This window comes from Trichomycterus rosablanca, chromosome 6, assembly GCF_030014385.1.
Source record: "Trichomycterus rosablanca isolate fTriRos1 chromosome 6, fTriRos1.hap1, whole genome shotgun sequence".
Lineage (NCBI taxonomy): Eukaryota > Metazoa > Chordata > Actinopteri > Siluriformes > Trichomycteridae > Trichomycterus > Trichomycterus rosablanca.
The window spans coordinates 13035604-13063098 of NC_085993.1; the positions used below are offsets into that span (position 1 = coordinate 13035604).

At 37.4% G+C, this 27495-nt stretch overlaps 1 protein-coding gene and 1 long non-coding RNA gene across 2 annotated transcripts; one reads left to right on the forward strand and one right to left on the reverse strand.

Moving 5' to 3' along the window:
- Positions 1-1725: 1725 nt before the first annotated feature.
- LOC134316289 (uncharacterized) lies at positions 1726-19619 on the reverse strand. The gene is made up of 3 exons (XR_010013072.1): positions 19595-19619; positions 15483-15503; positions 1726-1792 (listed from the first exon to the last, which is right to left on the reverse strand). It is a non-coding gene; the product is annotated as an uncharacterized LOC134316289 (long non-coding RNA).
- Positions 10780-23751, forward strand: ptgis (prostaglandin I2 (prostacyclin) synthase). Its single transcript, XM_062996619.1, has 10 exons — positions 10780-10869; positions 13084-13207; positions 14903-15078; positions 16303-16449; positions 16765-16889; positions 18653-18834; positions 20756-20891; positions 22218-22399; positions 23097-23248; positions 23493-23751. Exons 1-10 carry the CDS (start codon positions 10796-10798, stop codon positions 23635-23637), a joined length of 1443 nt encoding a protein of 480 aa, XP_062852689.1. The 5' UTR covers positions 10780-10795; the 3' UTR covers positions 23638-23751.
- The last annotated feature ends 3744 nt before the right edge of the window (positions 23752-27495 follow it).

Here is a 27495-nt window from a genome sequence, read left to right on the forward strand (position 1 = left end):
GCCTGCAACATCATGCAACATAACCGGTTTGACGGTGGGTCAGTGATGGTCTGGTGAGGCATATCCTAGAGGGGTCGCACAAAACTGTTGTGGTAGCCAATGGTACCCTGACTGCTGTTAGGTATTGGGATAAAAAACCTCTGAGCCATTGCCAGACTGTATGCTGGTGCAGTGGGCCCTGAGTTCCCTCGGTGTAGAACAATGCCCAGCCTCATGTGTCCAGAATATGAAGGTAATTCCTGGATGACAAAGGCATTGATGCCCTTGACTGGCCCTCACATACCTGAATCAAACTAAGAACCTCTGGGACAATATGTATCAGTGCATCCAACGTCATCAAGTAGTGCCACAGACTCTCCAGGAGCTCAGTGACGCCCTGATCCAGGTCTGGGAATGGATCCCACTGGACACCATCCACTGTCTCCTTAGGACCACACCCAAACATTGAGTTTCTGTGATGAAATTCTTACTAATTGAATCCTGGATTTCTGTACAATTGTCTCATACACTGGAATTTCAACTTACGAAAACCACCCCATCTGACAGTGACAACCATGTAACCTGTCAAAGTTTACTACCGGTGAATCTCTTGACCTGCATATTTGTACATTTTTTGCATTGTACTGCAGCCATATGACATGAATACATGAATAACAAATGGCTAGGTGTTCTTGAACTGCAAGTAAGTATGTGTGGGTGGGGGAAGTGTGATAGTAAAATCATATGCTGGTATTAAAACAATACATATCAACATATTAACAAAACAGTAAACAATTAATATTTAAACCAAACAATGTATATGTACATCTCTAAGCATCACTTTATTGCTGGTGGAATAGTTGAATTACTAGTGTTTATTAGCTGCACAATGCACAACAAACCACCATCGTATGATACTGGAGAGCTGTTTTTGCTTGCAAGATAATATAAAAGATTTAGGTGCAATGATCACGAGAAAGCATTACATAAACTGCTAAAGCATAAAAATACACACCTAATAAAAACAGTACTGCATTTTCAAGGCCCTAGTGTAATACCAAAAGCCTAGTTCATATTCCTACTCCATTAGCCAAACCTTTTATTAGCTCTTTCTCAAAGAGCTAATAAACTCGCATCAATAACAAGAAAATTCATTTCTGGTTGTCTGTGTTCTTGTTTTTGTCAGTAGGCTCTCTCTGTTTAACACTGTTAACTTTACTGTCAGAGACCCTAATGTTGTGTGGGTAAAATAAAATTACATTGAGTTTCAAAGTAACCAAATTAATTAACCAAATTAACTGGAGATACAAAGAAAGAGACAGAAATGGAGAGAAAGAGATGGATTTTATTGCATCTAAATGAATCATATTAGAGGCTTTTATATTGTAAGAATAAACCATGTTATTTGAACTCTTTATTTGCCAATATTAAGCATGGATTCTAAACAGCAGGAGTTTTTAGTTTTTTTCTCCTTCCAAAACACCTGATTTAGCTAATGAGCTTATTATTATTATATATTATTAATCCCCGATGACCCAGAACAGGTATGTTGGGAGAAAATATCTATTGAAACTTTAAAACGGTGGGCCTTTACGGCATACATAAAGAAATCCTGAGCATCTTGCGCATGTGTGATGATGTAAGTACTCCTTACACATCACCAAGGCTGTCTGTATGGATTACCAGGAGACTAGACTACTTTACCCAATGTAAATAGTGTAAATAAATAAATAGGTACTTACCTGTTGTTGGGAGAATATCCGGGTGTCAGCGGGGTTGGTGCTGGTTCAGAACTTTGATGTGTAGAAGGTACCTGAAGATAGAAAAGAACAATAATGAATAAAGCTAGCTGAATTATTGATTTAAGTTCTGCTTATGCATTATGTATTGTGAATGAATGTGTACACTGAATGATATGGCCATATGAATGTGATTTGTTGTCTGTGTTTAGATGCCTTCTCTAATTTCTCCTGCTTCAGGACTGGCCGCCAGGTCCTAGAGGGAAGGGGCCTTTTTGTTAAAGCAGGAGGAATTGAGGAGGGAAAAGGAAAGATGGCGGAAAGTCTTATGTAGCTTGCAACTACCGCCTTATAGTGAGGCCGCTATGGTCTAAAGCTTATCTCATTGGTAACTGCCTTTTAGTTGACTAAGGTAAATGAGGTTACTTATGTCAACCAGCTTTGGTTTTTATTCATCAACTGATGAATCGTTTGTGAGATGAATCAGATAAATCGTCATTTCTTGTGTTTGCAAATAAAACAATAGCACTGGGAACTTGGACTTTTGAGCTTCTGTCCTTTTTGCAAGCCTCCAACACTTGGCCCAACCTACCTCACCCTTTTAAGGAAAAGTAGTGCCAGCTAATTACTGTTTTAGCTAACTGTTTCATTTCAATTTGTAGATTGAAGCAAGTTTGTGATCAGCTGTACATGTTTCTATGTGTTAGTTATATGAAGCACAAAAGAAAAAAGGCAAACATCAGATATTACACTGAACAGACCAGATTTTGAACTAGTAACATAATGTTACAGGACCAGTGCAACAGAAACTTTGAGCTGCTAAAAAGTAAAAAAGAAAGTGAAAAGAACAGGGACAGCACAGAACCGAGAACTGGATGTCACTGAAAAAGGGGAGGGAACTTTAAGCAATCCAATTTCCATAACACAGCAACACTGGGGTGAGTTTAAAGAAAGATAGAGAATGCCAGTGGAAGACTGGACTGGACTAAGCAGCCCAGTATTATAACTTCAATGAAACAACACAAGTATGCCTTATTACTCAGTACTGGCCAACAGCACACTTGTCTTTGGTCTCGTAATGTCGTAATGTGTTGGAATGTGCCTTGTATTGATTGTAGTCACTGTCTTTATTAGAGATGCATGAGTACGGATACTAGTATCGGGTATTAGCCCGATACCGCGCTCATTAACTCGTACTCGTACTCGCAAACGAGGTTCCGATACTAAACATCCGATACCTTGTGCCTAGTGCACGTTGCTGCGTTAACGCAGGGATTTTCAACCTGTGGGGCGGCAGTGCTTGTCTGGGGGGGCGCGAGTGCCTGACCGGGGGGCGTGACATTGCGAGATTTTTTTACTTCTAAAACTAAAGCAATTAATTTTTCACCCACGGGAGACAGATTGAATTATTCTCACTGACCATGCTCACACGCACGTTTAATGTTCTTTAGTTCCGTTTGAAGATAACCGGTTACAAAAGCAGCGACCGCTGTTTTAGGATGTGTTTGTGTTCAATACTCTGTTCACAGTGTCGATACAAGTGATTCAGGAGTCGACTGGTTATTACCACAGAGCGGGAGCCGACTCAGAGTTGTTTACGATTTACCGAGGTGAACCCCGAATGTATGTGCTGATAGAATCGGCTCAGATGGGATCGGACTGTATTATCCTTTTAAAGTAAATATTTCAATCAGCATAATCGCATCGCATGTATGATGTGCACAATGTTAATTCCATGCGTTTATTAATGAACGTTTACGTTAGCTTGTCAGAAGCTTTCTCAATGATGTCTGTGCGGTGTTTTTTTTTTACAATTAGTGATGGCAACCCAAGCAACTGTTCCACTGCACTATTTTACACTAAAAACTACACTATTCCATAATGCTCCAGATTCTAAATAGGTATCGGTATCGGTATCGGCGAGTACAAAAATACATGTACTTGTACTCGTGCTCGGTTGGGAAAAAATGGTATTGATGCATCCCTAGTCTTTATTGTACTGTGTTTTTGTGTTCTGTGTTGCACCCTGGTCCTGGAGAAATGTTTAGTTTCAATATGTACTCATATATATCTGAATTATCTGAAAGCCTCTTAAATTTGAACTTGAGCAGGTGTAAAAGGGGGAAACTGTGTTATTTACACCTGATATTTATATTTTCACCTCCACCTGAAGCACATTAACGCTTACAAGGCACGGGTGATTGTCAATCAAGAGAAACTGACACATTAATCATCTGCACCTTTGTGCCCCCTCTGCCGGCCAAAAATGGGAGCACAGAAAAACATGACTCGACATGGGTCAGCTGCCAAACTACTTCAGAATCTGAGCTGTCACGTTATGTTCTCAGTGTAATTTGTCTAAAAATTAACTTGATAGTTAAATATCAAACTTTACTTGATAGTTAAATGTCCAGAATTTATCTGATAAGGTATATAAATACCTAAATCAATACATTCCATCCAAAGGATCTGAAAGCATAAAGGTGCAGAATAATATTTTGTATACTAAAACACTGGATTCATAAATAATGTGTAAATAATGTGTTTTTGTCTTTCTATTTCACAACCCTGGCACCAGCATTGCACCAGCTTGGTTTTATACAGTGGGTTCTATGAAACAAAACTAAAATCCACATACCAGCAATTTCGGACCAATTTAGGAAAGCATGCCAGGCTATATGTATTTAATATTAGAGATAGAGATAGAAAACACCTGTAAAATCATACTGTGCATCCAAAACTCACACTGTGGTTGGATACACTCAGCTAACAAAATGTATTTCATGCTTACTTTTACATTTATGACATTTAGCAGTTGCTTTTATCCAAAGTGACTTACATTTATGTGTGTGACCGAATACAATTCTTTCAGCTGTGCTGTAATAAGGGGTGTTGGAGTTTTATGCTATTCTCAGCACAACTGACATTTTACTGTTAATAATTTTGTTAATAACACATTCTTCTGTTTTTATTTAGGTGGAAGCCTGCAAGGTTGAGGCTGCTGTGCCATGTCTGCTCTAACAATGTCCAAAACTCACTATTAGACTTTACCACAGACTGGTCTGAGTGATAAAGAACTTTTATTTTATATGTATGGTTTGTTTAATCTAATTCTAATTCCAGGCCACTCAAGGAAGGGTCCCTGTTAAGTCTGGGTCCACTCAAGGTTTCTTACTTGTAATTCTAAGGAGGATTTCTCCTGCCTCTGTTGCCCTCGGCTTTTTCATCAAGGGTTTTCTGTTGTTTGGTTCTGAATTCTGAAAAGTTGTCTTAAGACAATATCTATTGTAAAAGGCTTTTTGCAAATTAATTTGACTTTACTTGACAACCTTTTATTAGTCCTGCACTGTAACCGCAGAGCTATCGCAGCTACAGTGACTGTATATTTTTATTTATTGCCAAATATGAGGGAGCTTTTTTTACTTGCAACTTATTAAATTATTGATATTTATATACATTTTATATAAATATATATATTGTTAATATATATTTGTATTGTTTGGTTTTTAAGGTTTGCGAAATACTGGCAATTCCTACCATCATTTAAAGGAATGTGTCTATATATCTTTTGCTGGGTTTTTTTGTTTGTTTGTTTGTTTGTTTTTTGCCTTATTGACATTTTGCATACATCAGACAGCATACATTAGTTTATTTCTAGTATATTAAAACATGCATTAGTGGCTATTAAGTGGGGTTCCTATATACATTCCTGCTTTCAAAGTTGTAAAGTTGGTAACTTTTGGCTAATGCAAAAAAAATTTAGGCAAGCAAAAGAGCTCTCTCTCTCTCTCTCTCTCTCTCTCTCTCTCTCTTTACTATATATGGACAATATGCAGACAGCAGAAATGCCTTATAATGTTTGAATTCATGTGTTTCAGACACAACAATTACTAACATGTGTAAAAAAATTAATCACATAAGAAAAACTGTTTAGGGCAAGACCCTTTCCTGTTCCAGCATGTCTGTGCCCCTGTGCACTAAAGACATGAAGAAAAGCTTGGTTTTTATTTGCTTTATCCTGGTCAGTGTCATGGTGGGTCTTATTTATTGGGTAAAAGGCAGGAAACTGAAGTCAGGTTACCACTTCATCACACACACACACACACACACACACATTCACCCACACAAGGCAATTTTCAGTAGCTTAAGCTGGCCTGACTGTATGTCTTTAGACTTGTGGGAGGAAACCGGAGCATGGGAAAGAACAGTTTTGGTAGGTTTAGAACAACCTTATTTAAACTACCAGCCCTTTTTTCAAATGACAGGTTTATGCTTCCATCCAAACAAGCTATTTTTAACCACTGCCCTAATCAAGCATGTACAGTGTATCACAAAAGTGAGTACACCCCTCACATTTCTGCAAATATTTTATTATATCTTTTCATGGGACAACACTATAGAAATAAAACTTGGATATAACTTAGAGTAGTCAGTGTACAACTTGTATAGCAGTGTAGATTTACTGTCTTCTGAAAATAACTCAACACACAGCCATTAATGTCTAAATGGCTGGCAACATAAGTGAGTACACCCCACAGTGAACATGTCCAAATTGTGCCCAAAGTGTCAATATTTTGTGTGACCACCATTATTATCCAGCACTGCCTTAACCCTCCTGGGCATGGAATTCACCAGAGCTGGACAGGTTGCTACTGGAATCCTTTTCCACTCCTCCATGATGACATCACGGAGCTGGTGGATGTTAGACACCTTGAACTCCTCCACCTTCCACTTGAGGATGCGCCACAGGTGCTCAATCGGGTTTAGTCCATCACCTTTACCTTCAGCTTCCTCAGCAAGGCAGTTGTCATCTTGGAGGTTGTGTTTGGGGTCGTTATCCTGTTGGAAAACTGCCATGAGGCCCAGTTTTCGAAGGGAGGGGATCATGCTCTGTTTCAGAATGTCACAGTACATGTTGGAATTCATGTTTCCCTCAATGAACTGCAGCTCCCCAGTGCCAGCAACACTCATGCAGCCCAAGACCATGATGCTACCACCACCATGCTTGACTGTAGGCAAGATACAGTTGTCTTGGTACTTCTCACCAGGGCGCCGCCACACATGCTGGACACCATCTGAGCCAAACAAGTTTATCTTGGTCTCGTCAGACCACAGGGCATTCCAGTAATCCATGTTCTTGGACTGCTTGTCTTCAGCAAACTGTTTGCGGGCTTTCTTGTGCGTCAGCTTCCTTCTGGGATGACGACTATGCAGACCGAGTTGATGCAGTGTGCGGCGTATGGTCTGAGCACTGACAGGCTGACCTCCCACGTCTTCAACCTCTGCAGCAATGCTGGCAGCACTCATGTGTCTATTTTTTAAAGCCAACCTCTGGATATGACGCCGAACACGTGGACTCAACTTCTTTGGTCGACCCTGGCGAAGCCTGTTCCGAGTGGAACCTGTCCTGGAAAACCGCTGTATGACCTTGGCCACCATGCTGTAGCTCAGTTTCAGGGTGTTAGCAATCTTCTTATAGCCCAGGCCATCTTTGTGGAGAGCAACAATTCTATTTCTCACATCCTCAGAGAGTTCTTTGCCATGAGGTGCCATGTTGAATATCCAGTGGCCAGTATGAGAGAATTGTACCCAAAACACCAAATTTAACAGCCCTGCTCCCCATTTACACCTGGGACCTTGACACATGACACCAGGGAGGGACAACGACACATTTGAGCACAATTTGGACATGTTCACTGTGGGGTGTACTCACTTATGTTGCCAGCTATTTAGACATTAATGGCTGTGTGTTGAGTTATTTTCAGAAGACAGTAAATCTACACTGCTATACAAGCTGTACACTGACTACTCTAAGTTATATCCAAGTTTCATGTCTATAGTGTTGTCCCATGAAAAGATATAATGAAATATTTGCAGAAATGTGAGGGGTGTACTCACTTTTGTGATACACTGTATATTTGGGCTCACATTTTTGTTTGATTTCACACTTAACCAGTGCATAGATACATTATTTAAATTTAAATTATTTTATTATTTTGTGTCATACATGTTATAGTGCCTAAACTAAATATAAATGAAAATATAATATACTTTTTTTCTTAGAGCTTTTTTTGGCTTTCAGAACATTAAGTGCAACACAGTCTCCCCCCTGTGGAATAACCAAATATGTATTTTAAAGCAAAATGATCAGTGCCATAAATGTTAAATAACAAACTGTGTCCAGACTTGCTGGGTTAAACAGTCTCAGGGTAAGCAAAGGCTTCATTACCTTTAATCCTAAATTCAGCTGCTTTCATCTTACATCTGCTTGCATGGGATGTAACTGGGCTTGTCTGTACAAGAACAAGGAGTACAACTATCCAAAAGCCCCTTTTTGCAGCTGAGGTAAAGGTTACAGAGGTGTAATGGCAACGCATGAAACAGACAACACAATGTTTAACAACACAGTGCTTAAATCCTGCTTAATATTTGAGTCAACAAAGATTTACAGCAGAGCAATACCTTTCTTAAAACATAATATGTACTAATGAAAAAAAACATTATGTTTCTACAGTAGGTAGTGTGAATGCTGGGTTTGCTGTTTACCTCCAGTCATTCTTTACAAGAATATACATGTTTCATACTAGTTAAAGGTTTTTTTTTAATGAAATGATGAAACAAACACAGACTAGGAAAAATTAAAGAAACAAGATTTAGAAATGTGTTGGATCTGTTGGGATCCAACAAATTGGTCTAATTGGTTGTGTTTAACTCTGGAGTTTTTAATGTTATCAGTTTTAAACATTATATACAGTCCTTTGCAAAAGTTTGGACAAAGAAAGTAAGTGCCACATTTGATAATATAGTAAAAACACTTTATACACAAAGGGCGTTAATTTTAAAAATGTAGGCTACACACTTTGTATTTTAAAAATCAGTTTTTGCCAGATTGTGTTTTTAGAATGTATTGTACTTATTGTTTTTAATATGTGGCATAGTAAAGGAGATTTATATAGTGTAAACACTTTATACACAAAGGGAGTTAATTTTAAAAATGTAGACTACACACTTTGTATTTTAAAAATCAGTTTTTGCCAGATTGTGTTTTTAGAATGTATTGTACTTATTGTTTTTAATATGTGCCTTAGTAAAGGAGATTTATATAGTGTAAACACTTTATACACAAAGGGAGTTAATTTTTAAAATGTAGACTACACACTTTGTATTTTAAAAATCAGTTTTTGCCAGATTGTGTTTTTAGAATGTATTGTACTTATTGTTTTTAATATGTGCCTTAGTAAAGGAGATTTATATAGTGTAAACACTTTATACACAAAGGGATTTAATTTAAAAAATGTAGACTACACACTTTGTATTTTAAAAATCAGTTTTTGCCAGATTGTGTTTTTAGAATGTATTGTACTTATTGTTTTTAATATGTGCCTTAGTAAAGGAGATTAATATAGTGTAAACACTTTATACACAAAGGGATTTAATTTTAAAAATGTAGACTACACACTTTGTATTTTAAAAATCAGTTTTTGCCAGATTGTGTTTTTAGAATGTATTGTACTTATTGTTTTTAATATGTGCCTTAGTAAAGGAGATTTATATAGTGTAAACACTTTATACACAAAGGGAGTTCATTTAAAAAATGTAGGCTACACACTTTGTATTTTAAAAATCAGTTTTTGCCAAATTGTGTTTTTAGAATGTATTGTACTTATTGTTTTTAATATGTGCCTTAGTAAAGGAGATTAATATAGTGTAAACACTTTATACACAAAGGGATTTAATTTTTAAAATGTAGACTACACACTTTGTATTTTAAAAATCAGTTTTTGCCAGATTGTGTTTTTAGAATGTATTGTACTTATTGTTTTTAATATGTGCCTTAGTAAAGGAGATTTATATAGTGTAAACACTTTATACACAAAGGGAGTTCATTTAAAAAATGTAGGCTACACACTTTGTATTTTAAAAATCAGTTTTTGCCAGATTGTGTTTTTAGAATGTATTGTACTTATTGTTTTTAATATGTGCCTTAGTAAAGGAGATTTATATAGTGTAAACACTTTATACACAAAGGGAGTTCATTTAAAAAATGTAGGCTACACACTTTTTATATTAAAAATCACAGTTTTTGCCAAATTGTGTTTAGAACTTATTGTACTTATTGTTTTTAATATGTGGCATGTAAAGGAGATTTATATAGTGTAAACACTTTATACACAAAGGGAGTTCATTTTAAAAATGTAGACTACACACTTTGTATTTTAAAAATCAGTTTTTGCCAGATTGTGTTTTTAGAATGTATTGTACTTATTGTTTTTAATATGTGCCTTAGTAAAGGACATTTATATAGTGTAAACACTTTATACACAAAGGGAGTTAATTTGAAAAATGTAGACTACACACTTTGTATTTTAAAAATCAGTTTTTGCCAGATTGTGTTTTTAGAATGTATTGTACTTATTGTTTTTAATATGTGGCATAGTAAAGGAGATTTATCTAGTGTAAACACTTTATACACAAAGGGAGTTCATTTAAAAAATGTAGGCTACACACTTTTTATATTAAAAATCAGTTTTTGCCAAATTGTGTTTAGAACTTATTGTACTTATTGTTTTTAATATGTGGCATGTAAAGGAGATTTTGTGCTTATGTTGGATTTTATGACTAAAAACTATGTAAATACTTGAAAGTTTTAATTAGCATATTATTAGCAATGTATCACAGTCAGTGATCTAGCTCAGGTCAGGAAACAAATAAGGTTTAAATCCTGCACAAACGTTTAAGTTTGGGGCTTTTATATTTGTTATAATAAAGATTATGCTTAAATTAAAATTCATGAACTTTGATGAAGTTTCGGTTCCGTGTAGTCACCATGATTAACTCATCAAAATAAGTCAGAAACGTTTCAGTGACTGGAATCTGTGAGGTAACCAGAAGCTTCAGCCACTGACTGATCCGCCCACACGAACACTTCACTTTAACACTTCACTTCCACCATTAGTACTCCTCGATTTCGTAAACATGAATGACGCCTGTTATTTTTAGTGCTGCCTCTCGTATAAAAGCACTGAACGGTTTAACAGCTGGCAGAGACGGAGACAGTGAGGACTGAGGACTGCAGAATGATGTGGACAGTAGGACTGCTGCTTGTTGGACTATTTCCAGTCCTTTTGTTTATCTACACTAGACGCACCAGGTGAGTAAGGTTTACTCGCCGTGACCCTGACCTCGGTGGTTAATTAAATCTTACCACACGTGTAATGCCTGTGTAAGAACTGTGCGAAATGTTGCTGCATTGCACAATTGCACTCTGGTAACTTGACATAACTGCAGGGTTTTTTCTGTGTAACGTAATCAGTGGTTAGATCATGGAACATTGTTCTGACATGCTTTGCTGTGTTGGACCTGTGTTATGTAAACTTTGTCTTGCATGTTTAAGACTTTTACAATAAGTACACATTTCAAAGTACAAATTTACATTTTCGGCATGTAGACGCCTTTATTCAAAGCGACTTACAGTTTAGGGTTAAGGGCCTTGCTCAAGGGCCGAACAGCAGCAACCTGGCAGTGGTGGGGCTTGAACCAGTGACCTTCTGGTTACTAGTCCAGTACTTTAACCACTAGGCTAGTCAAGTCAAATTTATTTATATAGCGCTTTTTACGATGAACATTGTCTCAAAGCAACTTTACAGAATCCAGGACCAACAGACCAAAAACCCCTATTGAGCAAGCGAGGGCAACAGTGGCAAGGAAAAACTCCCTTAAAATTACAGGAAGAAACCTTGTAACCAGACCCAGCAGGGAACCAGACCCAGCAGGGACCCATCCTTCTTGGGTGGCCTGGATGATACTTTAAATAAATAAGATTTACACAAATCATACTAACACAAAATTAAATTAAACTGAAAGTTATAACTAGCAAAACTTAATAAATAAATTATTGGAGTTTTTCATTGTTCAGTCCAGTCTGATAAAGTCCGTTGTAAGTTCTGGACATTTTTGGTGCAAACACGCCAGGTTCCCATCCCATCCCCAGGCTACAACTGCCTACATATTCAAACATTTATTTTAAGATCAAAATTAATAACTGACCATTACTTAATTACCACCTATAATAATGCAATATAATAAAAAAAAAAACACTGACTTTCCTTGAAGGTACAGCATGTACATTTGATGTTTCAAGTTTACATATACAAAAATATGTTAACTGAATTAAATGCATTTAATTTTGTAGCCACAGTTTGGGAAAAGCCTGACTGTGGGCATGACTGTGCCCCTGTGCACAAAGTGAGATCCATAAAGACACATTAAACATTTTTATGATGTATTAAAAGGTCAGTTGTAAGGCACTGCTTCTCATCCAACATCAGTACTTGATCTCACAAATGCACTGTTGACTAAATAGTGAAAAGCCTTCCCAGAGTGGAGGCTGTTGTTGTGGTTGTAGCCACTAAGATGGATTATGGTTTTGGTACAGTAAATGGTCAACAAGGTGGTTAACATGGTGAGATGTCTACATACTTTTGGCCATATAGTTTATTTCATGGCATTCCTGGGAGTTCAGTGATTTCTGCAACTTCTTTGAGTGTGTTTAATTGACTGGCCTACATGAGGTCCAGTTGTTTTCTATTGAAAATGTATGAAAAGGAGAATCAGACAACAGCAATTACGGATTGTTTTGCAGCTGAAGTCTTGCATCAAGCAAGAATTGACAAGAATGCCAAATTAAGTTGGTCAGTGAAAACACTGCAAAGCTTTTCTTTCTACTTTTGTCGGTTAAATAAAGGTGTAATAAAATTAACAAACCACAGATTCTTGCATTTTACAAAATGGCCCAAATGTTTTAAAATAGGGTTTGTATGTTTCATAGAAGTCTCTCAATCACCATATAAAAGCAACACAGTAATCCATTAAATAACTTTCTTTATTTGGGCTTTGAATATATGTGACGTTTTAGAATATTTAGGGTCTAAAATAAAGGTGTTACGTTTTGGAATTAAAATAGAATTATTTTTATTTATTATAATTAGAATTATAATCTTTGAGGATAGTAACGTATTGAAGAATAGACACATTTTTGTGGTCTGTTAGTGCATGATTAAACAAATATGACAAACAGGTTATTCAGAAATGTAAATCAACTTTCCAGGAAGCTTAGAACATCTTATTAACTGTTTAAAATTTTCCAAGGATTGAAAGCCCAAATACTGAATACATTTGTTTATCATTTACAATTTTTATATTAAGATATGTAACATTATTATGCCTGTTCCAAAATAATAGTAACTGAGTTCAACAATGTTTCTAATACATTTGCACACTTCAGACTGCTATCTTTAAAATGTTAATTAGGTGTTACTGTGAGGTCTCTTTGTTTGAAATGAGAAATGTTTTGGTCTTTCTAAAGACGGAGAAATGAGCCTCCATTGGATAAAGGAAGAGTTCCATGGCTTGGTCATGCTTTTGAGTTTGGGAAAGATGCTGCCAAGTTCTTGACACGCATGAAAGAGAAGCATGGAGACATTTTTACTGTGAGTTTCGTCATGTTACTTTTACTTGCAAACTATTTAGTTTAACAAATTACTAATAACTGAACTGAACATTTCCAGACATAAAATTGTCCTTAACAATTAGTTATTTTGCATATCTTAGTATCTAAATCAATTGACGTAAAATTCAGGTACAGTAGACCCTTGACCCTTGGCTGTCAAAGGGAAGTCAAAATGTTTGTTAGTTAAACCTATTTTTCCCATAAGAAATAATGTACATAGAATTAATCAGTGCCAGACCCCCCGAACCACCCCCTTACCTAACCTAATGTCTTAAATGGTCTTTTTTGTTATAACAACAAGTACATCTTCCCTTAAATCTTAAATTATAAAATAGACAGTCCTGTAATAACCAACAATACACAGTTGTACTGTACTGTACATAAAAACACACACACATCACATTTCAGTACAGTACATGTGTTGTACCATACACCATAATGCATTTCCTTCTTTTTTTATAAAATTTTTCTACCAGAAACAACAATAACGCTCATATTTCTCTATTATTTACTTCTTTATTTCAAAAGAAGTAAATAATACGAGAGACGGTCGGAGTCTTGTTTGTGACGTCACGTGTTTCGCGAATTTCGGTTCGTAATTCGAAATTTGTTCGTACGTTAAGTTGAAAAAGATAGTTCGTAACCCAAAATGTTCGTATGGTAAACCGTTCGTAACTCAAGGGTCTACTGTACTATGTAATCGCATTGGTAGGAATTGGTAAGTGTTGCCTTGCTAGTCTGGAGACCAATGTAACTCTATAACATTGTTACTTATTTAAAAAGTCATTTAAAAGGATACGATCTAAGTGCCAAATACATAGAACCTTGCATTTTAAAAAGATTGTTATTTTGGTGGTTTATAAAGTGAGACACTCTAACACTGCAAGTAACCACTATGGTACAGTGACAAAAATCAGCCCAAACTATGAAAAATAATGAATTTCAAGTCATGGTTAAGCCTTTTTTAGTTTTTCAAGAAAGGTCGTATAAACTCTAAAAATACAATGTTTATAAAATATTGAATTTATTGTGTAATGAATGCACTACAATTTAGTTTTAAAATATTTTAGTGTTAAATAAGTATAAAATATAATATGTTATTAATCTGTAATTGCTTACCCTGATATTTTCTGGGTAGTCAGACTGATGATCTGTTTAAAAATAACTATAGTATATAATTGGAAATGTTATCAAACACATATCAGTAATTTAACTGAATTAACAATAAAAACGTGGCATATTACACCCATTTAACATTTTAATGAAAAGCTGTTTTGATTATATTAATTTTGAATAAACGTTTTGGCTCTTTTAATGTACAAACAATTATTAAAATCTTTAGTTAAGAGAAACAGAGAAGTGCTATTTCAAGTGCTACTCAGTTAGCTAATGAATAGAAGGTTATAAATGCGACAAGAATTCATACATTCTTATAAACAATGTAATGTAAACCAGCTTGTCAGGTTTTCTCCTAGTTGGTACTCTGTTTTGTTTTCATCTATATTTGATAGTGTCACTATGTAGTTTCAGCATTATCAAACATGACATCATGTTGTTTCAGGCAGTGCACAGAAACTGAAAATGTACAGAGCGCTTTTAAAGGTTCATTGAGTTCATAAATGTTCTGAGCTTAAGATGTGTTCATCTGAGATTTTTGTTTGTATTTGGTCTACAGGTGTGCGTAGCTGGACAGTATTTGACTGTTTTGCTGGACTCTAATTGCTATGATGATTTGCTCGCTGACACACAGTCACTGGATCTGATTGTCTATAGTCAGCTTCTGATGGACAGGATCTTCAGCCTTCGTTTGCCTACTCATGACCAAGTGTCAGAGAGGATGAGGGTGGAGAGGTAAGTGTTGGCACAGCATTTGATTTTAATTTTTCTATGTGTTTTTAGTAGGTAAGCAGTTACCAAAACCAAATGTTTGTTTGAAAGCAGTAATCATGCTTAATGTATTTTTGATCATTAATTTTGGTCAGTTTTTTGTATACTGTAACTGCTGCCAAAGGCATACATTTTAATCACTTTACCACCTTTACTCCCAAGGTGGTAGTCTTTGCCTCCATTAAAAAAAGAATAGCAAAGCTTTTTTCATACTTCAGATGATAACAGATGATAAGCAGCTTTGTTTACAAAGTTTGCTGAGGGTATTTTAACCAAAATGGGCAGTAACAGCTGTTGGAGATTGAATAAACACTTTACTTTACATTGTCTGCTTTAAACCAGAGTGCAAGTCAAGCAGAGGACCAAACCTTGTTTTCAGGAACAGTGAGCTGCAAATGAAATGAAAGGCGGTGATTAGTACACTTTGACCTGTATTCAACCTAAAACATACAAAAACAAGATGTTTAATGTTTAACCCTATTTACTTCATCGCCTGCGGCATGTTCCAGGAAGTTGAGATGGCCTATTGGAGACTTGGAAAACATTTAATCCAGAGCCATTAATGCACACATGCTTGGGTATAAAAGGAAGCATCCATAAATTACTAGTCCTTAATAATTAGGACTAGTCCATTACAGCAAAAATGTGTTGAGGCTTGCCACTGTCAAGCAATGCATCAGTAAAAAATCCAAGAGCTGAAAAACTGTTTTATTAACAATCAATTTCAAGTATTATTTCATCCTTACAGTGCATAATATAAATAAAATCAGGGCATCTGAATTACAGTGCCTACCGAATAGCTATGGCTTATTATCCCTCAGAAGTAGATGTACAATAACTGGCCTGCTTCTATGATGGGTATCTCCACATCATCTCAGCAATGCTTTGACAAACCATTGCCAATCAACACCATGGTTGATTCATCCACAAGTCTAAATTAAGAATACTACAGAAATACTATACACAGTGGAAGCAATGTGACAACGTTGAGTAATGGTGTTGACTTTACTGGGCTCGGCCTGATGCTGAGTGGAAATTGCTGTATTCTGATGATTCATCCTCTCATACTATTTCACTTCATAAAGATAATGGGCATCTTGTTCTCTATGTCAAAGAAAACAAAGCCTAAGAAAAGCTTAAAACTAAAATAAACTTTTACATTTGGCATTGTGTGTGTCTCTCTTCCAGGTTCTTTGAACATCTAAATCTGTCTAGACTCTCAAGCCTGATGCACAGTAATCTTCAATCTCTCATGATGCCATGTAAAAACACCTTGAATCCAGCAGAATGGAAAACCGACGAACTTTTCAGCTTCTGTTACAGCCTGCTGTTCAAGTATGTTAACAAGTACAATTAATAGACTGTTTATGTGTTCAGTCTAAATTCAGTATTCACTTTCAGGCATTCTGCTTCCACAGAACATTTTTACACTTGTGAATTGTGTAACACGATCACACACAGTCATTTACAGAAACCGTGAGTCTTGGCGCAAGTATTTGTAGGGTGTGTCTTAGCTTTTTCAGGTCAGTGAAGAACTGAAGTTGAGTACTGCTGCAGTGGTGTTATTATCTATAAATAATTTGTCACTAACATGTTTTGAATATTGCTTTGAATATTTCTGAATATTGTTTTGTTGTGTTTGTTCCTTAGGGCTGGATATCTCACCCTGTTTGGAACAGATAACAATAACAGTGCTGAGTTAACAGAGGTTTATGAGGAGTTTCGTCGGTTTGACAAGATTCTAGCAAAACTTGCACGATGTTCAGCCAAGAAAGGTAATCTCTAGGAAAAAAAGGTGTCAGTCACTGGCATACGTAAGAACACTGTGTCTTTGTACTTCATGGATAATAGGTGTGCCCACTCTGGAACATGATGTACAGTGCCTTGCAAAAGTATTCAGCCCCCTTGAACTTTTCAACCTTTTGCCACATTTCAGGCTTCAAACATAACGATATGAAATTGTAATTTTTTGTGAAGAATCAACGACAAGTGGGACACAATCGTGAAGTGGAACGAAATTTATTGGATATTTTAAACTTTTTTTAGAAATAAAAAACTGAAAAGTGGGGCGTGCAATATTATTCAGCCCCCTTGCGTTAATACTTTGTAGCGCCACCTTTTGCTGCGATTACAGCTGCAAGTCGCTTGGGGTATGTCTCTATCAGTTTTGCACATCGAGAGACAGAAATTTTTGCCCATTCTTCCTTGCAAAACAGCTCGAGCTCAGTGAGGTTGGATGGAGAGCGTTTGTGAACAGCAGTTTTCAGCTCTTTCCACAGATTCTCGATGGGATTCAGGTCTGGACTTTGACTTGGCCATTCTAACACCTGGATACGTTTATTTGTGAACCATTCCATTGTAGATTTTGCTTTATGTTTTGGATCATTGTCTTGTTGGAAGATAAATCTCCGTCCCAGTCTCAGGTCTTTTGCAGACTGCAACAGGTTTTCTTCCAGAATGGTCCTGTATTTGGCTCCATCCATCTTCCCATAAATTTTAACCATCTTCCCTGTCCCTGCTGAAGAAAAGCAGGCCCAAACCATGATGCTGCCACCACCATGTTTGACAGTGGGGATGGTGTGTTCAGGGTGATGAGCTGTGTTGCTTTTACGCCAAACATAACGTTTTGCATTGTGGCCAAAAAGTTCGATTTTGGTTTCATCTGACCAGAGCACCTTCTTCCACATGTTTGGTGTGTCTCCCAGGTGACTTTTTATAGATATCTTTGAGAAATGGCTTTCTTCTTGCCACTCTTCCATAAAGGCCAGATTTGTGCAGTGTACGACTGATTGTGTCCTATGGACAGAGTCTCCCACCTCAGCTGTAGATCTCTGCAGTTCATTCAGAGTGATCATGGGCCTCTTGGCTGCATCTCTGATCAGTCTTCTCCTTGTTTGAGCTGAAAGTTTAGAGGGACGGCCGGGTCTTGGTAGATTTGCAGTGGTCTGATACTCCTTCCATTTCAATATGATCGCTTGCACAGTGCTCCTTGAGATGTTTAAAGCTTGGGAAATCTTTTTGTATCCAAATTCGGCTTTAAACTTCTCCACAACAGTATCTCGGACCTGCCTGGTGTGTTCCTTGGTCTTCATGATGCTCTCTGCGCTTTAAACAGAACTCTGAGACTGTCACAGAGCAGGTGCATTTATACGGAGACTTGATTACACACAGGTGGATTCTATTTATCACCATCAGTCATTTAGGTCAACATTGGATCATTCAGAGATCCTCACTGAACTTCTGGAGTGAGTTTGCTGCACTGAAAGTAAAGGGGCTGAATAATATTGCACGCCCCACTTTTTAGTTTTTTATTTCTAAAAAAAGTTTAAAATATCCAATAAATTTCGTTCTACTTCACGATTGTGTCCCACTTGTTGTTGATTCTTCACAAAAAATTACAATTTCATATCGTTATGTTTGAAGCCTGAAATGTGGCAAAAGGTTGAAAAGTTCAAGGGGGCTGAATACTTTTGCAAGGCACTGTATCTAAATCGATGTGTCAGCTAATTACAAATCTTTGTGTGTATGTGGGCATTAGATGAGATGAAAGTTGCAAACTCAGCACGACAGCGTTTGTGGCAGCTGTTGCGTCCAACCGGGTTTCCTAGTGGAACTGAGGCTCAGTCGTGGCTGCAGACCTATGCACAGCACCTGAAAGAACAGGGTCTGGATACAGACACCCAAAGGCGAGCCTTGCTTCTTCAGCTGTGGGTTACACAGGTAAGCTGTATAAACATACATGTTTTTGAAGGTTCATGACCCATCCATGTCCATGACTAAATACATCAGCTAATCACATTATAAGCTGTCTGCAGGCTATATAAGTGTGTAGTGACTGTTAAATCGTACAGCAGCTTAAAAAGTATTAAGTCCCATTAACTATTGTGTTTATGCATTTTAAATAGAGTATTTTAGAATTGATTTATAAAACTGCTTACTTTTATTCCAAAATAAAAAACCCAAAGCATTTTAACCGTAGAAATAAGTTAAAAGTTAGATTTTAGAAGTATTCACACTTTTTGTTTTGTTTATTCTGTTTATTTATTTATGTCATTTTTTACACTCTTTGGTTACATTCATGACAGACACACGGTAGTTACTCATTACACAAGGTTCATCACTTCTCAAGGTTATATCGAACACAGTCATGGCACACTTTTTGTAATTATCAAATTGACATTTTAAACAAGTCAGTGATCTAATAATAAAAAAAGCACCAGTCTAAAGAAGGATGCAAGACCACCCTTGTTACGAAAACGTAAAATAAAGCCACTGGGTCAGACCACCACTGCAAATGTGTATGCAATAAGCTAGACAGGCATTTGTTAGAGTGGCAACTGTGACATCAATGGTCAATTTAATGATGTCAGAGGATATGACCAATGGTGATGAAATCAACCATGTCCAAGGTGTTACACCACAGGCCTGTATGTAAGCTTTGTAAAGCACCTTTACTAAAACAAACTAAAGCAACACTTACCAGCTAAATGGCAGGACATCTTGTGGTCTTGTGTCTTGATGAATTGATCTCTAAATGTGTGTGATCTTTATCTAAAAAAACACATTGGCCAGGTATCAATCTCAACTGCAAAATACAGTGAGTGTCATTTGCATGACGTTATAGGGTTGCTTTTTGCTCTTTACATCGACCATGTGTTGTCGTCTTGGTCAGAACTTGAAGAATGTTGTTGCAATACATCTCTCAAACACAAGAAGGCAGTATATGTTAAACCACTGCAAACATTTTGCACATCTGCTTATTACCCTGACTCTTTACACAAGCAAATGGTTTAGAACTTGATTTACTTTAAACTGACCAGGTGCATTGGGGAAAACATGCCACAGAGTTGAGCAGTGGTGAAAAGAGTACTAAAATATTGTATTCAAGTAAAAGTACTATTACTTTAATGAATTTTTACTTAAGTACTAGTAAAAATACTTAAAAAGTAGAAAGTAACTAATTTAAAATGTACTCAGAGTAAACGTTACTTATTTACATTTTTAACTGGAGAGGATGTCTCTCCTGTGTAATGCAAACAGGACAAGTGGATATATCTCACAGTAGTTGTTTTTAATTAAAATATAATAGAAAAAAACATGTTGATACAACATTTAAAACATTTAGGGATGTGTAATGTGTCATTTTAGTACAGACCATCCCATAAAACTTTTTCAAACTGAGGTATTTTGCCACAACCAGCCCAAATTTCAATTCTTTCCAGCCTGCTTTTTCCCAGTTTGGAGATCTAATTCCACCCACTGCCCTGTCAACTTCTGCCTAATGCACAACATCTATTCTGGCCAAAGAGAACTAAAAACTAGCACATGCCCCATTGTACTTGTCTCTAACCATTGCCCACACAGAAATCACTATGACAATATTCAATATGGCCTTCCTTTTCTCAGATATGGGCCACTGAGACTCGAACTCAGGTCTCAGGGGCGGTGGGCTAGTGTAATAGACAGCTGCGCCACCCGAGTGCCTTCCAATGTGCTTTGATGCACACCATCATAACACTGAAAAGCTTAAGCAGGATTTAAAATTACCTGAACTGTTTTAATCTTGAACTTTATTTGCTTTCTGCAAAATCCGTTACTGTATTGTATGCATTTCTTAAAACAGTTGTTTTCATATGTGTAGGGTAATGCTGGCCCTGCTGCATTCTGGCTGCTGGGCTTTTTACTTACTCACCCTGAGGCTCTAAAAGCAGTAAAGGACGAGCTAAAGAAATCAAAACAGCTTAATTTAAACAAGAGAGATGCTACTCCAGTGCTAGGTAAGTGTACTTAAACTGACCAATCATTTCTTTATGAATATTTCTTGTGTCCAGGCAGTTTCTTACTGAAACAGTCCAAGTATGTGGCTTTAAAGATAATAATATAAAAAATATAATAGATATTTCAATATATAAATTTATATTTAAATATAAAAAATGTCAGGTGGCATTAAAAAGTAAGACAAATCCCTTACTTAAATTTCCTAGATAAAGTATCTATCTATCTATCTATCTATCTATCTATCTATCTATCTATCTATCTATCTATCTATATCCATCCATCCATCATCCATCTTTTTTTCCTTTCTATCTATCTATCTATCTATCTATCTATCTATCTATCTATCTATCTATCTATCTATCTATCTATCTATCTATCTATCTATCTATCTATATCCATCCATCCATCCATCCATCATCCATCTTTTTTTCCTTTCTATCCATCCATCCATCCATCCATCCATCCATCCATCCATCATTTAGGCATACAGTGTTATCTTACAATTACCCAAACCAATCTTGATTACTTTAGACAACAGATATCCACTACTCTAAAGTCTAAGGAAAACGTTGCTTCTGCTTAAGGATTATTATATAAAAAGACAGGTGCTCAATTGATGGCCTATGACTATATAATTGCCACTGAGGAAGGACTACTGGCATCCCTTAAAAGGTTGCCAGCCTGAGGAAGCATACGATGATAATTGTCTATGCTCTTTAATGTGTATACTATGTATGCATGAAGAATCAAGACTGCTGCTTTCCTATTGCCCATTCAGAATCTGTGGGTTGGGATCTGCGTTCCAGCTACCACACAGAAAAAATAATAAATAAGTTCTTAATTTATTAGAGACTAGGAACCAGTGCGTAACGATTGTGCATGCTAGGATAAAGCTTGTGTGCAGCTCTACAACTACTGAAACCCGATACATAAAGCTCCCAAAGAACAGTTGTTTTGCTTTGTTATTGTTTGCCAAGGCAGTTTGGAATTTGGTAGTGAAGCGCTACTTGCTTATATTTCGTATTTGATTAAAACTGTACATACAGTTGACCAGGGCAGGTGTAACAAGGCCAAAATTAAATAAACAATAAAGATTGCAAAACTTGTGCAGTGGCATTTTCCTGCCAGGTTTGTCTTTGTAGACTGTGTGCTTGTACATTGAAATTCAATTCACTGTGAAAAATTTGATTAAAATGGGTGTCCAAATACTTTAGGCCATGAAGCGTACATTACTGCAAACGCATAATATACATTGTATGTATATGAAAGAAATCAAATATATGAAAACACAAATCAACAGTAATGTGTCTGTGTTTTATTTAAAGATAGTGCTCTAAAGGAGACACTGCGCCTCACTGCTGCTGCCCTCATCACCAGAGATGTACTTCAGGACAAGACAGTTCAATTAAGCAACGGCCAGGAATACATTCTGAGGAAGGGAGATCGACTCTGTATTTTCCCTTTTCTCAGTCCACAGATGGACCCCCAGATCCACCATGAGCCAGAGGTAGCATAAACACATTGATACTGTTTACATACAGTGATATACACTGATCAGCCATAACATTAAAATCACCTCCTTGTTTCTACACTCACCGTTTATTTTATCAGCTCCACTTACCATATAGAAGCACTTTGAAGTTCTGTAATTACTGACAGTAGTTCATCTATTTCTCTACATACCTTTTTAGCCTGCTTTCACCCTGTTGTTCAATGGTTAGGACCACCACAGGACCACAGAGTAGGTATTATTTAGGTGGTGGATGATTCTCAGCACTGCAGTGACAATGACATGGTGGTGGTGTGTTAGTGTGTGTTGTGCTGCTATTAGTGGATCAGACACAGCAGCGCTGCTGGAGTTTTTAAATACCGTGTCCACTCACTCTATTAGACACTCCTACCTAGTTGGTCCACCCTGTAGATGTATACCTGCTCTGTGGCGGTCCTGTGGGGGTCCTGACCATTGAAGAACAGGGTGAAAGCAGGCTAAAAAGTATGCAGAGAAACAGATGGACTACAGTCAGTAATTGTAGAACTACAAAGTGCTTCTATATGGTAAGTGGAGCCGATAAAATGGACAGTAAGTGTAGAAACAAGAAGGTGGTCATAATGTTATGCCTCATCGGTGTATGTTGGTCATGTGACTGTGGATTGACACTTATTTTAATTATCTTAAGCTCTGTGTTGTCTTTATTTCTTTTTAGAAGTTCAAGTTTGACCGCTTCCTAAATTCTGACATGACTGAAAAGAGTACATTCTTTAAAGAAGGCTTAAGGATGATGTATGGCACCATGCCATGGGGAGCAGGGAGCAACTTGTGTCCAGGACGTCATTTTGCTGTTAACTCTCTAAAACAGTAAGTATACCTGCACATGTGTTCTACATTATTGAAGTTCTTTAACTACATTGTAGCTTGTATTAGATGTTATTATCCAATGTGATTGTAATTAAATTTTACAATTTTATTTACATAGTCAGAGATCCAATCTCAACAGTTACTAGTAACTTTGTGGCTTTGTAGTCAGTCTTTTGTATCTGTCTGTTTGTATTCATGTTTTGATTGATTACCATTCATTTCTAAACTCTTTTCACTCTTGTAGATTTGTGTTCATGATTTTGACAAAGTTTGACCTGGAGCTGTGTGACCTTGATGCAATCATGCCAGAGATAGACCCCAGCCGCTATGGATTTGGAATTCTCCAGCCGAATGGAGATTTGAAAATCCGCTACAGACTCAAGAAATAAACTGTGATTTCAAGTTTCAAGTTTAAATGTACATAAATTTGCTTTATCTTGTAGTCGTATTTGGTACGATTTTGTTGAACCTTTAATTTAATAAAAACAATTTACTTTACTTAAGCATTTGCTCATCTTATTGTGTTGTACAGTGTTGTTAGTAATGCCGCGCAGCCAAGTGGATGTTACACTAGCCCACCACCGCTGAGACCAAGGTTCAAATATCAGTGGTACTATCGGTCGGCTGGGTGACTACACAGAAATGATTGGCTGTGTCTTTGGGGTCAGGGGACGAAACCATGCAATAAATTGGCACACTGCTTAGGTTATTCCGGCCTTGTGCCCAGGGTTTTGTGGTGAAACCAGACCTGCTGGAATCGTGACCAGGATAAGGCGGTTAAATGTTAAGCATTGACCAAAGTTGGGGAGAAATGTAGGTAAGCCTGGTGAATTGAGGGGAGCAAATGTGTGGAACATCTTTCTTAATCTTAGAAATGGAAGAGTGGTGAGCCAACCATTTAGAGCTGTACATTTTTTCATTTCAGCAAGGTGACAGTGTGAACAGTTATTAAAACTTAGTAATTAACTAGCATTTCATGGGTGGACATTCCTCCATAAAGTGGTAGATAACCTCACAGAATGGTGGCCAATGAAATACTTCCAAAGGAGGACAAATACGTGTCTGTCCAGGCATTGCATCAGACTATGGACAGGCAGATAAAAAAAAAAAGGTCTGTCCAGAAGTTGACGGGAGATTGTGGAACATCTTTCCTAGTCTTCTAAATGGAAGGGTGATGACCCGACCACTTAGAGCTGTATGCTGTTTTTTGTTTTGGCATGCAGACAGCATGAATAATTATTAAAACGTAGTAATTAACTAGCATTTAATGGCTGGACGTTCCTCAATAAAGTGGTCGATAACCTCACAGGAAGTGTTGGCTTTAAACCAATAAACTACAAGTAAATTCTTTTGACATGTTTGTAAGAAAGTGACAGGCAAATTAATCACAATCGTTATGAGCATCCGATTAGCTTCCAAAGAAGGACAAATACACGTCTGTCCAGGCATTGCGTCGGACTATGGACAGGCAGATAAAAAAAAACGGTCCATCCACCCTAAAAACTAAAACACACACTTGAGGGGAGTGTGTGGAACATCTTTCCTAGTCTTTAAAATGCAAGGGTGGTGAGCCGACCACTCAAAGCTGTATGCTGTTTTTCGTTTTGGCATGTGGACAGTGTAAACAACTTTTAAAACTTAGTGGTTAACTAGCATTTCATGATGGGACATTCCTCAACAAAGTGGTGGATAATCTCACAGAATGGTGGCTTTAAACCAATGAAATACAAGTAATTTCTTTTCACATGTTTGTAAGCCAATGACAGGCAAAATAATTATGATCAGTACAAGCATCCGGTTAGCTTCCAAAGGAGGACAAATACGTGTCTGTCCAGGCATTGCGTCGGACTATGGACAGGCAGATAAAAACCGGTCTGTCCAGAAGTTGGGAGTGTGTGGAACATCTTTCCTAGTTTTCAAAATGGAAGGGTGGTGAGCCGACCACTTAGAGCTGTATGCTGTTTTTCGTTTTGGCATGTAGACTGGACATTCCTCAGTAAAGTGGTGGAGGACCTCACAGAATGGTGGCTTTAAACCAATGAAATACAAGTAATTTCTTTTCACATGTTCATAAGCCAATGACAGGCAAAATAATTATGATCAGTACAAGCATCCAGTTAGCTTCCAAAGGAGGATAAATACGTGTCTGTCCAGGCATTGCATCAGACTATGGACAGGCAGATAAAAAAAGTCTGTTTTCATCTTTCCTAGTCTTCGAAATGGAAGGGTGGTGAGCCGAAATGGAATGGAAGAGTGGTGAGCCGACCACTCAGAGCTGTACGCTGTTTATTGTTTTGGCATGTAGACAGTGTGAACAACTATTAAAACTTAGTAATTAGTATTTCATGGTTGGACGCTCCTCAACAAAGTGGTGGATTACCTCACAGAATGGTGGCGGTAAACCAATGAAATACAACTAATTTTTTTTACTTGCTAGTTACCAAAGGAGGACAAATATGTGTCCGTCCAGGCATTGCATCAGACTACGGACAGACAGATTTTAAAAAATGGTCCGTCCACCCTAAAATTGGACGCATGGACACTAGTTTTTTGGCCATGTGGTGCTCATGTAAACTTTCAACCTCACTTGTACATTTACTGTACAAATTAAAACTGGAGGGTTTATCTGAGTACTGTTTATTCACCTCACTGGCTGGTCATTCAACTTGGTGCTGTTGGTAAATAAAAAATGAGCAGTTAAAAGTGGCTACTGTTGTTTGTGTCGCCATTTTGCTTGGGGTCAGTGGGCCGTGGCGCAGGAGAGAAAAAGCGCTCGTGAATCAGCGTGGATAGTGAAGGGTTAATCACAGATCCAGCCTTCCTCACACTCAAGCTGCTCCGTTATATCTGCTTCTTACATTCGCCACCGCCGGACTTGTTGATTTTTTCTCTTCTCATCCTAAGGAAAGAAGGAGGAAGATGGATATGAAGAAAGCTGGCTTGTGATGAGAGGTAAATATGTGCGGGATGGAGGAAAACGGTCCTCCGCAATGGCTTTATTTCATACCAGACATGAGGAAAGAGCACTGACGGTTCTTCTCTTTTGGGCTTTCGCCACCACATACTCAGGTATGCTTTCACTTATCTTTCGTCAGAATTACATGTATTACTATTAATATTATTATTTTACTTGACTTTCACTACATATGCACACCTACAACACTATAAAACATCTTACTATTCTTGCATGTAGACAGAAATCTAAGAATCAAGCTCTGCTGTTGAATGATTGGCATCAATTGGTAAAGCACGTGTTTTGCTTTGCTTTGACTGATTTCAGTTCATCATTCATCACCACTATTTTTTTATTGGTCAGGATCTAGGTGGATCAGGCGCAGCCCTGACAGAAAAAACATCAGACTTCCACATACACACCTAATAGCAATTTAGAGCATCCAGTCCATCGTTGGCATGATTTAGGACATGACAGGAAAGTAATGTACCCAAGGGACATGCAGATCTCCTCACACACACTGACATGATGTGATGATCGAACCAGAAACCTCGGATCCCATGATGCTGTGCACTAATTTGTTGAACTAAGTTTGTTTATTCATTTCCACATTCTGGTCCATCTTGGATAGGGTCATCGTGGGACCATTGGTACGTGGAGATGCTGGTGGACCAGGCACCAATTCATCACAAGGCAACACATAGTCACTACCCAACTTGCTCATACTTAGAAGCAATTTAGAGCAGTGGCGGCTCCAGCCAAATCCCTCGGGGGGGGGGCTATTGTTGCGATGATGGCCAAGGTGACCCGTTCAATGGGTAAATTAAAGCTTAATATTTAACATCTTAAGTCATCTGTCAGTTTGTCCTCACAAATAACATTGAACATGTAGAGAGACCAGCTTTACCATTAATCATAAAATTAAAGCCTTCACACTAACAATTTAATTCTTCATCAGATAGCATTTTATTCGAGGTGCAGCAGATCCAGAATAAAGATTGGCATCGGGGCTGATGTGCAATAAATAAAGAAGTACAATTAAACAATTGGGGAAATACAATAAGTGCAATCACAATTCACAATTAAAAAATTACATTACTTACTTGTAATTTACTTGTAACTTATATGATTTCCCCCCTTTGTAGATACTTGATGTTTAAATTTGGTCTGGGTGGCCCTAATTCTTAAGTTGGTAATTTATCCTGATTAAACGATGGAGTTGCTCCGAACTGAGGTGATGGTAGTCATGGTGACGAGATCGCGACACCAGGTTACGTGTGACGCAAGCACGTAA